Source organism: Terrapene carolina, unplaced genomic scaffold, assembly GCF_002925995.2.
Source record: "Terrapene carolina triunguis isolate 2854851 unplaced genomic scaffold, T_m_triunguis-2.0 Scaffold69, whole genome shotgun sequence".
Lineage (NCBI taxonomy): Eukaryota > Metazoa > Chordata > Testudines > Emydidae > Terrapene > Terrapene triunguis.
This window is the reverse complement of record NW_020664420.1, coordinates 9,161,966-9,177,807: the sequence shown is the minus strand read 5'-3', so window position 1 is coordinate 9,177,807 and position 15,842 is coordinate 9,161,966. Positions and strand designations below refer to the sequence as shown.

At 39.9% G+C, this 15,842-nt stretch overlaps 1 protein-coding gene across 2 annotated transcripts in view; it reads left to right on the top strand.

The window, feature by feature from the left end:
- Window positions 1-15,842, top strand: part of DYM (dymeclin) — a 337,094-nt gene that overhangs the window by 72,445 nt on the left and 248,807 nt on the right. For both annotated transcript variants that reach the window (XM_024204114.2, XM_024204113.2), the window contains exons 8-9: window positions 9,369-9,494; window positions 12,170-12,312. In XM_024204114.2, coding sequence (XP_024059882.1) covers window positions 9,369-9,494; window positions 12,170-12,312 — 269 coding nt within the window. The remainder of the gene's footprint in view (window positions 1-9,368; window positions 9,495-12,169; window positions 12,313-15,842) is intronic.

Sequence of the window (15,842 nt, the reverse complement as noted above, 5' to 3'; positions counted from 1 at the left end):
AATACTCAGCTACTCTACTTCTTTTCAGTGTTCAAAACTAATCTATTGTCTGTGGTGACTCTTCTTTCACCTTTCTGGTGGGCCCCAAGGAAGCATTCTAATAAAACCTGGTTCCTGTATGATTTGAAACTTTTTGTGTGACTCAGCCCTTTTGGCAACCATCCTTAATTAGAAAATTAGTTACATTTTAACCTTTTGATACTTCGAGGGTCCTCAATTGGCGTGGTGAAAGTTCAAGAAAATAATGAAAAGGTGGGGAACGGGAAGAGAGAGTTTGGTTCTTCTTCGAGTGATATCCCTATGGGTGTTCCACTCTACGTGTGGCAGTGCCCCCTGCACCTGGGATTGGCGATCTTCCTCAGCAGTCCCCTTCGGACTGCAAATGCACACCTCCCCCCTCCCTTGCTGTGAGCGAGATGTATACATACTGCTGTGCAGTCTGACCGCCTCCAGTTCCTTCTCCTAACACGTTTTGTCTGGGATGGAATCCACAGCAGCGCTTGCTTCTCCTGTTCCCTCAGTAGTTAGCGCCTTACCTTTTAGATGTAGTGTAGTTAGTATTTTCTTCTTTCTTTCTTTTTTTTCTACTGTAAAAAAAACAAACCCCAGTTTTTTTTGTTTTTCTTTACCTTTAAAGTTATGTCATAGCTTTGGTTTCATTTCCTCACCCTTATGCCCGGGTCCAAGAGGCACATCTTCTATGAGGCCAGTAACGGAAATCGTATTCACTGCATTGTATTCGCTGTCTTGGAGAGGGACACGTTCCACAAAAATGTTCTCACTGCCACAGCCAGGGCCAGAAATGACTGGGACATTTGCTTAAAACGTCTCATCATGGGGAACTCACTGGGGCCTGCATTAGACCTGGGCCCGGACTCTCTTCCTGTGAGGCCCTTGCGTTCTGCCAGGTCAAGGGTTGAGGGGAATGAGGATCAGTAGATGAAGAGAAAGTCGTCCCTTTCTCACTTGGGTGAGAAGAAACAGGCTCCCTCCTCACATTTTGAGGCACAGTCCACCAGAACACCGTCCCCTGCAAGGTCAGTTGCCTCAACAGCATCTGACAGGGGACATAGTTCTAGGGCCCACCCAAGTACCTCTAGTATCAGAATGTAGAAATGGGATAAATGCCTTAACCGGGCAGACATACAGCCCTTGGCAGTCAATCACCTCTGGAGATCGAGACAAGCCGACTGCAGGAGCTACGGCACTGGCATTCTTTTTGGCACTGAGCAAGCCCTTGGTGCTGGCCAAGTCATTGGAGCCAGTCAAGTCTCCATCTACTGCTCCATCTACTGACACCTTAGGGGAATACATCACTCCTTTGGTACCGGTTGGCACCAATGGTGCTTCCCCCCCCCTCCAGTAGACTTTAGATACTCTAAAGACCTCCTGGTATCAGACACTCCTGAGTCACCACTTCTTCGACGTGACCTCCCCCCACTTCCACGTCGTCTCCAGGCTCACAACACTCCTCCGTTTCTCCCCCGAGGATGACACATCCCTTCCCCAGCGATCAGAAGGAGGAAGCTCCTCCTACATTACATTTCTTTTCCTGATGAGGCTATCATGCCTCCACCCCCTACATCTGCCAATGATTTCAGACATTTTCAAGACTTGTTCTGCAGGACTGCAGATTCCCTGCAGATTCCTTTGGAGGAAGACAAGGGTCAGCAGCATTAAACTGCTTGATATTCTGCACACATCATCTTCCTCCAAGATCGTACTACCAATCAATGAAGCTCTTCTCGACCCCGCAAAAGTTCTCTGGCAGACCCGCTCTTCTTGCTGGAACTGCTTCAGACTTTAAGCCCTTTATGGCACTAGCTGTCATTATTTTCTCTCTGTCCCCCACAATCCATTCATATTATTACAAAAGACAAAGTTTATTTCTCTCATGCAGCACAATCTGGCGAGAACCTGGTAGCAGGTCCTAGCTCAGCATTGTTTCTGGCTTAGATGAATTTGCAGTGGAACTGGATCACAGTATAATGTCTGATCTTGGATCTTATCAACATTTTCACTGGCTAACTTTCTGAGTAGTGGGCAAAAAGTCAGGTGACTCACAGAAACTAAAACTAATTAAACTAGAGCCAGCAATTTTTAAGGAAGAATGTTATTAAAGCAGAAATATCATGCTGAAGTGTGCAATAAAAATGTCTAGATTAAAATGTTTTAAGGAAAATGTTTGTCTGGATAACCTTCTTGTAAAACGTGCTTCAGTGTTGGAGGTAGCATAGTCGAGTGGACTGTGTATGGGATTTGGAGCCAGGAAAGTAATTTCACTTCTGCTATTGACTCTGACTTTGAGCAAATATTAACCTCTCGGTTAATGTGCTTAATATCTACTACAGTGGGTTATTATGAGATTTGGTTACTGATATCTATGCAATATTGTATATGCTCTAAGTATTTCATAATGGCCATTCCTTATGATTTATAATAATGCAAATTATTGTCAGTCTTTGAAATAGTACACTTGAGAATATCAAAAATTCTTGGGTGTACTAAACATCACATTACTTTTTTCATAGGGAGAGAACTTGTGCATTTTTTAAATTGGATCATTTCCAGTGTAATCTTGAGACTAATTAGCACAGCAGTGGGTTTTAGTCCAGGCTGCTTTTAAATTCAATTGTCCATTCACATTCAGTGCAGTAGAGCATAACTTTTTTTTTAGTCGTCATTATTTGAAAGAGCCTGATTTTACACTATAATTAATTTTTAAAGGAAGGAAAAATGTCACGGTGTCTTTGACAGTGAACAATATATAGGTCAAGGCATAGGTCTAGCATAATGTAAAGATTCTAGTTTTCAGACAATAGTAACTATGGCAACATTTTCAAAAGTGACTAGTGACAGACCAGCCAAGTGCCATGCCTATTTTGGTGGTAGCACATCATGAGATAGACTCATCCTTCCCCTCATGAAATACTTGTTGGCATACAGGAATGTCCATTGGTATGGGAGTTAGAAGATCTTTGGTTCACATCTCACTCCTTTTACTAAGTGGTATTAATGTTACTGTGAAGTTCACATCCAGGGCAAATTCTAGGGATTGGGTGAGCAAGGTGATCACTGATTGGCTGACTGTTTCTTTTTGTTTTTTATTTGCTCAGCTGGGGGTGGGGTGGTGACAGCATGGTGCTCAGCTTCAGAAATGTTTTCCGCCCTGGCTGTCAAACAGTTAGGGCCATTGCTGTTCACAGCTTATTATTGACCAAGACCTAACATCGATACCCTAGAAGGCAATTGTCACTACCCCAGTTCTACAGAAAAGCTAATTGTGATGTTTTATAAGGTCATTATGGGCAGAGATCAGAATAGAACCCAAGTCTCCAGTATAGGAGATGCAGATCTCATTCACTTTGCAACACTGCCTTTCATAATTAATGTGCCCAGTCTCTGGGCTTGGCTATGTTGTTTGTCACCACTGCTCTAATCATAGATAACACTCTTTTCTCAGGGCCAGGGATGGAACCCACTAATATCCTGATACCTAACATTCCACTGCTATTTCACAAATAATGTGTAATCACTGGCAAACGTTATGTCATGTCTCCCTTTGCGGATGGCTGATGTAGAAAATAACCAGTTACTCCTTTTACTCAAATGCAAGAAATCTCTGTTCTGGATCTTGAAGGCCATGCTGGGAAAAAGTAGTATATGGTAAGCTAAATTAAATGCAATATTATGATATGTGCACAAGGTGAAAATTAATTTTGAGTAGACAACTGTAATTCTGACGTTTACTAATTTTTGAGTACTGGATTTTCCAAACTTAATTTACAAAAACCATTCTCATCTAGTGGATTTTTGATGGCTTCTATATGAGGTGAGTTTGGATCCCACTTCCGGATCCCACTTCCACCTCCCACATCACAGTCTCATCACTATGCTTCGCAAGAAGGCTACGAAGTACATAGACCAGGAATAATGAATTATGCCTGGAGGAAGTCTCTTCCCACCGCACCCCCTGTGAGGGTTGAGGCATGCTGGAGGGGCAGTGTATGCAAGAAGTTTGCTTTGCTATAGCCCTGAAAGTAAACAGAAGGCTCCCTTCAGGGCTGTCAATCCAAGAATGAAGTTTAAGGGGGAGTCTTTGCTTTAGCATCAAATATCAAATTGGTCCTTTGACCCACCTCAGAACAGAAATCCTCGATACGGTAGCACCAATTGTAGCACCAAGGGAGTTAGCCTTCCAACAGTGGTCAGCATCTATGACCTATTACCATTAGCCTATGTGGGGACTGATATATTTGATAACGTCTTTTGGTGAGTATGCCAGAGTCTCAGGTCTATAGTTGCTTTTTTTAACATTAGATACAATTGTATTCCATTGGGTCAGATAGTTGTGTTTCCAGATCTCTATTCCAAGCAACTCTCAAATTATCAATCAATTTTCTGGCCCAATTTTTTGGTCCAAAAAATTGTAAAAGGAACTAGCTGAGTAAATCCAGGAGGTTTCCTCCAAAATAATAAAAGTTCTGGAGCTCCCAATGTATCAGGTCCAAAAACACTCATAAGTAAATGCTTTAACTGTAGATAAATTTGCATGCTCTGGGGCATGGCAAGCCAAATTGTTGCTGAAGATCTACAAATGGTTTAAATTTATCATTGTCAGTTAGCTGTGACACAGTCATAATTCCTCTCTCCATCTAATTCCTCCACATCAAATTTTTGCTTCTGATTTTAAGGGTAGGATTGCGCCATAGAATTCCCTCTACGTGGAAGAATGGATGGAAGTAGGACTTTCTAGCCAAGTTTGACCAAGCTTGCCTCACAGCCATTGTTGTGGGAGCTCGGGAGCCATCAAATCTACAATAATTTGATCCTACAATGCCTGAAAGGGGGAGAGGGTACACCAATTCTCGTTCAGTCTGAACTCAAAGTGGGGTCTGTACAGTCTTATCTAACAGGCACAAAGATGCCTGGCTTAACAAAAAGGAGATATGATAACTTTCCAGGCTGGAAAAATGAAATCCTCCCAGAGATGGCGGTAATTTGTTCAAAGCCGGTCTAGGTATCTTACCTGTTCCCCAAAAGGGACTTTATGAAAATATTACTGAATTTCTTAAAACGAGTTTGAGAATAGAAATAGGGAAACCCCTCAGGACATACAAAATTCTGGGCAAGACATTCATTTTCAGTATGTTAAGTTGACCCCACAAACTCAAGGTTAACGAACTCCATCTCCCCAAGTCATTAGACACATTGTCAGTCACTGGTTCTATTTATATTAGGGATGTCCTGAATATTATTGGGAATCAGCATTCCCAAAGGTTTCATGTAAGAGGATTGCCACCAATTTGAGAAGACATTTTTGGGCTTATTTGTTAATGCCTAAGATTTCTGATTTATCCCAATTAATTTTATATTCTGTGAGATGTCCAAACTTATTAATAGTACTTAAGAAGTTAGGAATAGTAACCTTGGAGTTTAAGATACAAATACAAGAGCATCATCAACACAGAGCATCATTTTGTGCTCTGTTTGGCCCTCCATGATACCTTTAAATATGTTGATGTGCTCAGATGGCAATGGCTAAAGGTTCTAGAGCTTAATCAAACAGAAGAGGAGAAAGGGGGCAGTTCTGCCTAGTACCTCTCTGTAATAGAAATGGGGGGAAAATAATACTATTGGTTACTACCCTGGAAGTTGAGTTAGAATATAAAAGCTTTTAGAATATAACTCAGCCTTTTGGGACAGTGTTTGTTGGATTTCATATCTTTGATTGATGAAGGTTCTGTCTCTCTGGTGAGGGGACAGAAGCGTATTCTACATTCAAGGTCTTAATTTCCTTCACAAAGCTATCAATTCTATGTTCTCTCCATTTCTTTTTAAAGGTGGCATAAGAGATAATTTGGCCTCTGATTAATGCTTAAAAGGCTTCCCAAAATGAGGGAGCTGATGAAGCACTGGGGACATATTTTATTTTTCTGTTCTGGCTCCTGCTGGCTAGAGCTAATAAATGATGTATCAAACAGCAGCGAAGTATTTAATCTCACCATCAGAGGAGTGAAGTTCTGGAACAGCCTCCCGAGGGGAGCAGTGGGGACAAAAAAACAAACTGACTTCAAGACTGAGCTTGATAAATTTATGGAGGAGATGGTATGATGAGACTGCCTACAATGGCATGTAGCTGATCTGTGACTCCTAACAGCAAAAATCTCCAACGGTTGGTGATGGGACACTAGATGGGGAGAGCTCTGAATTACTACAGGGAATTCTTTTCCAAGTGTCTGGCTGGTGTTCTTGCCCACATGCTCAGGATCTAACTGATCATCATCATTTGGGGCCAGGAAAGAATTTCCCCCCCAAGTCAGATTGGCAGAGACGCTGTTTTTGTGCTGCCTTCTGGGGCCCGGATCACTTGCAGGTTTAAACTAGTGTAAATGGTGGATTCTCTGTAACTTCAAGTTTTTAAATCATGATTTGAGGACTTCCATAACTCATCCAGAGGTTATGGATCTATTACAGCAATGGGTGGGTGAGATTCTGTGGCCTGCAATGTGTGCAGGAGGTCAAACTGGATGATCATGATGGTCCCTTCTGCCCTTAAAGTGGGTATTTAATCTCCACATTTTAGTTGTGGGTGTATGCCCTTGAGTCTAAAAGATACATGTATAGGAGTATGGTCAAATGTAACAATAGTACTAATGCTACAATCAGAGGCAAAATTGATCAAGTCTGGACTATTTCTTAATGTCACAAGACTTGATTATGTTGAATGAGCTGCAGAAAAAAAGCCTGTAGTCTCTAGCTGTAGGATTACCCAGTCTCTGCACAGTCTGTAAACCTGAATCAGCTATATATGTATGAAGCACCTGATGAGTATTAGTGTTCTTATATGGAGATAGAGAAGATTTATCAAAGACCTGGTCTACAAGTTTAATGTCTCCAGCTTTACTAACAATATCCTGGGCCATGTAATTTATATTTATGAAAAAATTTGGGATCATCCTGGTTTGGTGCATAGAGATTGGCAAAGATGATTATAGAATTGCGAATTTCAGCCTTGAGGGCAGTAAATCTGCCTTCACTGTCAGACCTTGTGCTCAGAATATTAACATTCAACTTTGTATGTATTTAGTATGGCAATGCCTCTTGCTTTAGAATTAAAGCTACTAGAAACTGAGAGGCCTACCTAATCTCTATTCAGTTTACAAAGCTACAAATTCTGTCAGATCTGTCTCTTGGAGCATGGCAATGCCAACATTCTCTCTTTTAAGCATTGAGTATATTTTTTCCTTTTAAAGGATTATTAAAGCCCTTTATATTCTAGGATATATTTATTTAATTTATTTAATTATGGGAGACTTATTTAATTATGGGAGCCATCATTGTTAAAATATACCTGATAAAACATAGTCACTTTTTGAATAAATGAGAAATGGCACATTTTCCCAAGCAGCATACAGTTCTTGCATATCTAAGCAGCAAAAGTTATATAATCCAGTGGTGGGTGTTACTTCCCAGAACATATTCTATAGGAGTGGGAAGGAAATTCTCTGCATGGGAGGGTAGTAGAAGGGGGCAGAAAGGAATGAAATAAGTTAAAAAAAAAAAAAAAAAAAAAAAAAAAACCACCCTGGAAAAGATAGTGGTGTGAGAAATACATAGTAGTACCCTACAATCAGATAGAAGTATCTGTTTAAACTGTCCAAAATTACCCACTTGACACCCAGAGGGGCAGCAGTGAAACTTGGATATCCTCACATTCGCTGGGGCCCCAAACATTACAACTATAGTAATCACCTATTACTAATAGAACATTGATCCACTGGTCCATAAGGAAGCACCATCTAATAAAACCATGATATGTAATTACTAATCCAGTGATAGTTTTTACATTGATGCTCCTTTCCATGAATTAAGGCAATAGGAAGTACATTGATGATAGCCCTTGAACCCCAATCAGAGAGAGAAAAAAGAAAAGAAACTAACATATCAATATCAACCTAGCACTTATCAACTTGTTTAGAGCAGCCATATCAGAGCTCAGAGAGCAGTACATAAATTTCATATGGTTGGGTCATTCCCTAGATGTCTCCTCTTGTGAAGGAGGAGTTTGCAGATTTGTGAGGTATTTTTCTGCCTCTTAAGGAGAACTGAATGATGCTGTCGTCTTGCCATTCGTAAGATGGAGCATTGCCAGATATTTAATAAAATAGTTCAAGTCCATCGTCCTGGCCAGTTGTTTTGCTTGGTTAAAAGCTGACCTCATTGCAACCACATCATGGGCATAATCTTGAAAGAGTTGTATTTTAATTGCTGGTTCTCCCCATACTAGCGCTTTCTTTTCTCTGGATTTTTGCAATATAAGCTTCTTAGTAGTAAACTTCAGGAATTTCACAATCAGTGCTCTAGGCCGACTTCTTGGAGCTGGCTTGGGGACAAGGGCCCAGTGTGCCTGTTTTATATCAAAACAAAAATCTACCGGCAGATGCAATGTAATTAGCAATTTAGGGACAAATTCAGAGTGTTTACCTTTCTCTGTTCCTTCAGGGACATCCACAAACCTGATGTTACATTGTTGTTAGTGGTTTTCTAGATCAATTAGCTTGGTCTTAATAGTCTTGATATAATTACAGTTCTTCATAACCTGCAAATTGTTTTCTTTGAAGTCATATTCCACTTCACCTGTCCATCTGAATCTCTGTCATGGTGGTCTGTAGGGCGGAAACTGTAGATTTAATCTCAACAGTATTTGTAGCCACCTGTTGTGGGACAGTCATCAGCTGCACTCCATCAGGCTCAGGCACTATCTTGTTTGTAGAAGTTGGGGAGGCAGAACTTTGGGGTTTTTTGGTGCTTTTGGAATCAGAGGAAGATGTGAGCTACAGGGCATCTTGGGGGTTTCAGTAGTCTGGTGCAATATTTCTTGGGGTTAGATGTTGTGTTTTAGGGGACGTTTGGGGATTCCCTGTGGGCCTCTTTAGAGCTCAAGCAACATGCATCCACATTGGTCTCAGTGCCCTCTGGTGTCCCTAAATATTTCCTGTATCAGAGTTGGCCTCTCAATTTTCTTTGTTCACTTTTAAAACAAATGTGTATGAAGTGTAAATGTCAGAGCAGTTTTTAAGATATATGCATTATTTTAGTGAGTGACTAAGCTTGGTCAAAAATTTAAAATTTTAGCCTGTATATTTTGGGTAGTTAAATGTGGTTTTTTTTTTTTTAAAAAATACAGCCTCCTTTTTTTTGGCGGGGGGGAGGCTTTTTCGGAAACAGGCATAGATTGGATACAGGCCCAATTAGCTAAGCATTGTATAAACGTAAATTTAGAGCATTTTCTCATAATGTAAAAGTCAGTTTGTAAATAGAAACAATAGCTTAATCCTTATGACTATTCTCTCTTCTCCCTGCAGAGACATAACATACAGCATTTCCCTGGAAGCTGTGACGACACTTGTTGTCTTCCTTTCCTGCCAACTATTTCACAAGGAAATTCTGCGAGAGAGCGTCATTCATAAATACCTGATGCGTGGCCGATGGTACGTCACATTACAGTGCTGCATTCGACACAGAGAAAAGCAAATAGTTTTTCATGCTGTTGATAAACTTCTGTTCTGTGTTCATAGATTGTTGTACTTGTAGACAGTGTCAGGAGAGGAACATGTAATAACTTTTATTGCATTATGCTGCCACTTAAAAAAAAAAAAATCCAAAACATTGCCAAATGTTAGTGAAATGTTTCACATTTAAGGTTCCCCACACCCTGGTTTCAGTACAGCTTTATTTTGGATCCCGTTTGCCCTTATAACTTGATATGTATCCTTTATAAATTTTATTAATTACTTAAAACTTTTATTTTAAAAGAAATCATTTACTTTTATCTGTGGGTTTTTTCTATAGTATTCCTCTCTGTAGTACCTGAGTGCCTCAAAAATGCTCCTGAAATTATTCCCTGTCAGATAAGGAAGTATGAACCCTATTTGTATAGATGGGGAAAGTGAAAGACAGAAGCTTAGTAGGCCCTGATCTTGTAAACACTGAATCATATACTTAACTTTACTTACATGAATAGTCCCATTGGCTTTGGAGAATTTAGGTAATTAATTCTGAATTGTTTTTAAACATATTGTGGTGGTTTCCCTTGCTTTAATTTATTTAGTTCCAACAACTCTCTTCTCTACCACTAAGAGTCACTGAGGTGAGGTCATGTGTTTCACTAATCAATGTAAATTGGTCCCAACTAGTTTCATAACTATAAATGTTGGAGAAAATACAGTCTATCTGTTTTATGTAGCCAAGATGCAGAGGAATAATGGAATAAGAACTGTATATTTCCTTTCACTGAATAAAAATGTTCTTCTTGGGGGCAAAATATGATGGAGCAAATTGAAGGGATACTATCAGTTTAAAAATCATACTGAAAACAAACGTAAGTCTGTAGGCCCCAGTCCTGCAAGCGATTCCATACAGTGCTCTGCTGAAGTCAGTGGTGCTCTGCAGGAGTCCACTTGTGCAGAGTTGCTTGTTACAGGATCACTACATTACTGATAACATCATAGATTATTAAAAGTGAAAGAATATTAAAAAAATCCCACTTTCCTGAGTGCTGTTTATGCTGTAGCTCTAAACTGTAAGAGAAACAAAAAATAAACACTGGCAATATTAGCTGTAGACCGTAATTCTCCTATAGGCCCGCTGTTGCTGCTTGCTCCTTTTTATATAGCTGATGGAGTGCTTGGTGCACATGTACAGCAATGGGCAAATCAGCATAAGTGTCGGGATGGATAAAAATCAATGAATTTTTAAATAACCCCCCCCCGATTTTTTAAAATTTAAATTAAATAGAGATTTATTAATTAAAAATAGATTTATTAAAATTAAATTTGAAACTGACAACATATGTTAAGAACTAAATTTATCATCTATTACAATCCTGGAAATTAAATACAAAAATATGAAGCAGTACATATTTGCTGCGAAGTTTCCAAGAGGGTCAAGCCGCTGAACTGGTGGAAATCACTGCCTAAGCATGGGGAACCGGAGTTTGCTAAGGTGCTAAATCAGCTTTTGAAAGCAGTAACCTCATCTGCAACTGCATAGAGAATATTTTCTTCATTTCAGGTTATTGAACTAGTTTATTCAAAGTTAATAAACCAAATGGGAGTTGAAATAGCAGGAAAGCTTGTTTTCCTCTTCCAATCTATGGAGAAAAACTAATGAGAGGACTAGTTCTACTAATTCTATAATCTTTAAGGATGTGGTGATCAGAAACAAACAGTTCAATTCACTAACTACAAATACTTCCTTGGGTTACAAAAATTAATTCTAAATGAAAAATATGTTTTCATAAACTTTTTTTTGTATGTATTCAATACATTTAAGGCAGTTTTATTTAATTAAAAATGTTTTTTGTGCATTTTCAAATTAATTTGATTTTCCATCCAAATAGAGCTTGACTCAAATCACAAGTAAAATATTAGTCAACTAGTAAAAAGTTAAGCTATATAATTGCTTAAATAAATGAGTATACAGTGTATCCTCCTGGTTAGCAAGAAACAACACTAAATTTAGTGTAACGATTCTATGTAGTTGCAAATCAAACATTTTAATGGTTATCAACCAGTGAGATTCAACTTGTCTTTGGGAAAATAACTAAAATCTATTCCTGGCTCTGTCTGCTATTCTCAACTATTCCAGTCTTTATCTATCTCAAATATTTCTACAGAACTCATTGCCTTAGCACTTAAATAATAATAATCTGCCATAATTTCTACTTCCTTGGCTTTATTTTTAAGTAGTGAATATTGGGAAACCACTCTGAAGATGCAAGGCTCTAAGAATTTTATGGCATTTATTTTTTTTCTCTTAAATCACTATACTACAGGAAAAATTATATTAAACATACTTATGTCTTATTTAACCTTAGGCAAGATACTTAATTTCATTGTGCCTCAGCTTCCCCCTCTGTAAAACTGGGATGTTTAGTGAATTAAGCCTCTGTGGATTAGGTAAAGTCTGCAGAGATCTCTAAGTTGCTTGGATGGAATGCACTGTAGAGGTGCTAAATATTCCAGTTCTGAGTTTTTATTCACATGGTTAATACCTGCCCTCTTGTGCAAATATATTTATATTAATCTCTCTTTTAAGTTCTAGTGCAGTTACCAATGTTGTTACTTAATGTACTTTGATAAATATTAGATTTTTTTCTTTTCAGTCTCCCATACACCAGCAGACTTGTGAAAACATTATTATATAACTTCATTAGACAAGAGAGAAGCCCTCCCCCAGGTTCCCATGTCTTCCAGCAGCAGACAGATGGAGGAGGATTGCTTTATGGTTTTGCATCTGGGGTGGCAAGTAGGTCTTACCTTTCCTCTAAACAGCTATCCAAATCTGTAGTTTGTGTAATAAGTTTTTTTTATACATGCAATTCATTTCCTTTTGCAGCGATAATACCTGTACCTGTGATTGTGGGGACTTAACCAGTAGCAGGGAGGAGTGAGCAGGAGCAGGAGCCAGCAGCAGAGAGGACTTTTTTTGCAGGTTTTAATAGGTTTGAGGACAGATCTGGAAAGTGGAGCCGGAACTGGGCAAAATTAGAAATAACTCAGAATCTCTGCCATTCTCAAGTATTCAAGTCATTATCAATCTCGAATATTTCTATAGAATCCATCGCCATAGCACTTTAATAATAATAACCTGCCATAATTTCTACCGCTTTGGCTTTAAGTAGTGAATATTGGGAAACCGCTCTGAAGATGTAAGGCTCTAAGAGTTATGGCAAAAAGAACAGGAGTACTTGTGGCACCTTGGAGACTAAGAAATTTATTTGAGCATAAGCTTTCGTGGGCTACAGCCCACTTCTTCGGATGCATAGAATGGAACATATATTGGGGAGATATATATATACACGTACAGAGAGCATGAAAAGGTGGGAGTTTCAAGAATCTATCTCCCCATGTAAGTATTCTCACACTTCTTATCAAACTGTCTGTACTGGGCTATCTTGATTATCACTTTAAAAGTTTTTTCTCTTACTTAATTGGCGTCTCAGAGTTGGTAAGACAACTCCCACCTTTTCATGCTCTCTGTATGTGCATATATATCTCCTCAATATATATTCCATTCTATGCATCCGAAGAAGTGGGCTGTAGCCCACGAAAGCTTACGCTCAAATAAATTTGTTAGTCTCTAAGGTGCCACAAGTACTCCTGTTCTTTTTGTGGATACAGACTAACACGGCTGCTACTCTGAAACCTGAGAGTTATGGCAGTTATTGTTTTCTCTTAAATTACTGTACTACAGGAAAAATTGCATTAAATATATTAAGTGTAATAACAAGGGAAAGCTTCTCCCAAGACATGATATGAATCATTCTTGTAAGCCATCCTTTTCTGGATGTCTGCTATAGTTTGAAGTAATTTTGTCTCTGCAACGATTGCAGATAAGTCTTAACTGCATCATTGCATGTGGTGGAAAGGTGGTCACATGCATTTTATTTTCATTTTCCTCTTGTTTAGAAGTGTATTGAAGAAAAATTAATTAGAAATAATTATGTCTGTACTTCTGCCAAATTACACATTGCAAGATATGTAAAATGGTGACCATAAACTGATTGACCCTTTAACACCTCTGATTGTTTTAATCTAGGATTATACATTTTTTTTTGGTTGAATAGGAAGCAACAAACTTACATAATTATCTATTTGTTGTACTTGCTTGATGGAGCTGGAGGGATAGTGGCCTAATCAGTTTTGCAACACTTTATCTGTGCCTCCACTATGGGCAGTATGTGGCACTGTAACCCATACTGTAAACCTAGAATACAGCGATTTAAAGGGGTTTTTCCGTCACTGTAACAGGTTTTTCCCTGAGCAACAGTAGCTAGGTTGACAGTAGCATTCTTCCCTCGACCTAGTCGAATCTACACTGATGGTTAGTTCAACATAGCTATTGCACTCAGGACTGTGGAGCTATGTTAACCTAAGTTTGAAGTGTGGACCAGACCTTATGCTCCAACATATCCAGATTCTAGAAGGTTGATAGTTAGTTACTTTCATCACAGGCACGGTATATAATCTGAGTACCATGTAGCGTGTTGTGGTTTGGTTTTCTGCTTAAAAACAGAGGTACTGTCTGCTGAGACAATACTAAAGGTCCTATGTCATCTTCCTAAGATGAGGGTTTTTCCTACTGTCCTTGATAACAGTTTTTCATCTGTTTTACTGTTGTGCTGAGTTCTGTCTTGTTGTTGCCAAGGAGAGGTTGTATTTCTGTATATGTGTGTTCAGTGTATAGTATGCAAAGTCCTTTGAGATGAGTAGTGCTACATAATGGGAAGAAGAGAATATATCTACTATGTTAAATAAACATTGTACATTCCTTTTTTTAAAAATCTGACCAGTTAAATGACTACTCCGTGCAAGTGTGTTGCTGCTGGAATGTAGACTTTCTGTTTTATTCTTTTGTGCAATCCATTCAGTGACTGCTTCTCTAAGGAGTATTAAAATTCAGACCCTGAGTGGTTTGCCAGGAAATACTTTACAGTCCAACTGGGACTGTGTATCTGGATCTCCTCATGGAGGTGGTAAAAGAGCATGTCTTTATAACACAGTGCATAGTGCTAAACATAGTGCTATTTACACATAAAGAGATATAGTCACACATCTTTATATCTGTTAGCCCATATTTCTTTCAAAATTTCAAATTCTGTTTACAGTTTTCTAATAGGGAAATATGCTGACATTGACAGTGTTTGAATTGTGCCCAGAATCTGTCATAAAGCAGTTGTTTCCCTTGCAATATAATTTGACACTTCTTTTTTAAATAACTGAACATTTATGTATACATATATTGTTTATAAAAATCATGTTATCCTGAGGGTTCTGACACCCAGTCCCTGTTCTACCCACCAATCCACTTTTCTTCCTCTTATTTCAGTCTTAGAAGGATATAGTGATAAGTACTTTAAAACTGTTTAAAAGGTGAGTTTCTGTATGGTTTGTGATCTTGTTTACAACATGGAAAACAACCTTTACTGTATATTTTCTTGATTCCTGCTGTTTCTCTCCATGTCTTCCTCCATAGTCCCAGGCTTTCCAATCATGCTCCAATATCTGCCCACTTCAAAGGGACATCAGCTACCATGGCCAAATTACCTACCCCTCCATACCCAGACCCCCCCCCGAACCTCACCCCCCACACCTCCACTCTGCCAAGCCCCACCCTCTCCTGCATCTGGACCCCCTGTGAGCCCCTCCCCCTGCACCCAGATGACCCGCCGCTGAGCCCCCCCTTGAATTTGCACCCCGATGTGTCCCCCCGCACCTGGACTTCCCCGACAAGCCTTCACCTTCCCCCCGCCCCCACTGAGCCCCAACTAGCTGCACCTGGACCCCACCCCACCAAGGCCCACTCTCCCAGCATCAATGTTCCCTCTAAGCTGCGCAGTCGTGCAAGAGTCAATCAAGTGCCACACACTTGATTAGTAGAACTGTGCACCGTGGTGATGTGTGTTCCGGTGCTCCTCCCCCTGCTGCCGCGCTGCTCCTGCCCTCTGCTTTGGAGCCCCTGGCCAGCTGCTCCCGGGACCCTCTTGCTTGCTGTGCAGGGAGGGGCAGCGGGGAAGGAGTACTGATGTCAGGGGTGGAAGTGAGGTGGGGGGAGGGGACACCATGTTCCCCATCTCCACAGAGCGGGAGAAGGGGGACAGGGCTTGGGACTTAGATGCAGCTGCTGTGGTCTGTACGAGCCTTCACTGGTGAGTGCCTCTCTGCTTAAAGAGACAGCGCACGGTCTCTCATACACTTCCCCAGCAGCCAGCACGTGCGCGCGCGCACGCACACACACACACACACACACACACACACACACACACACACACACAC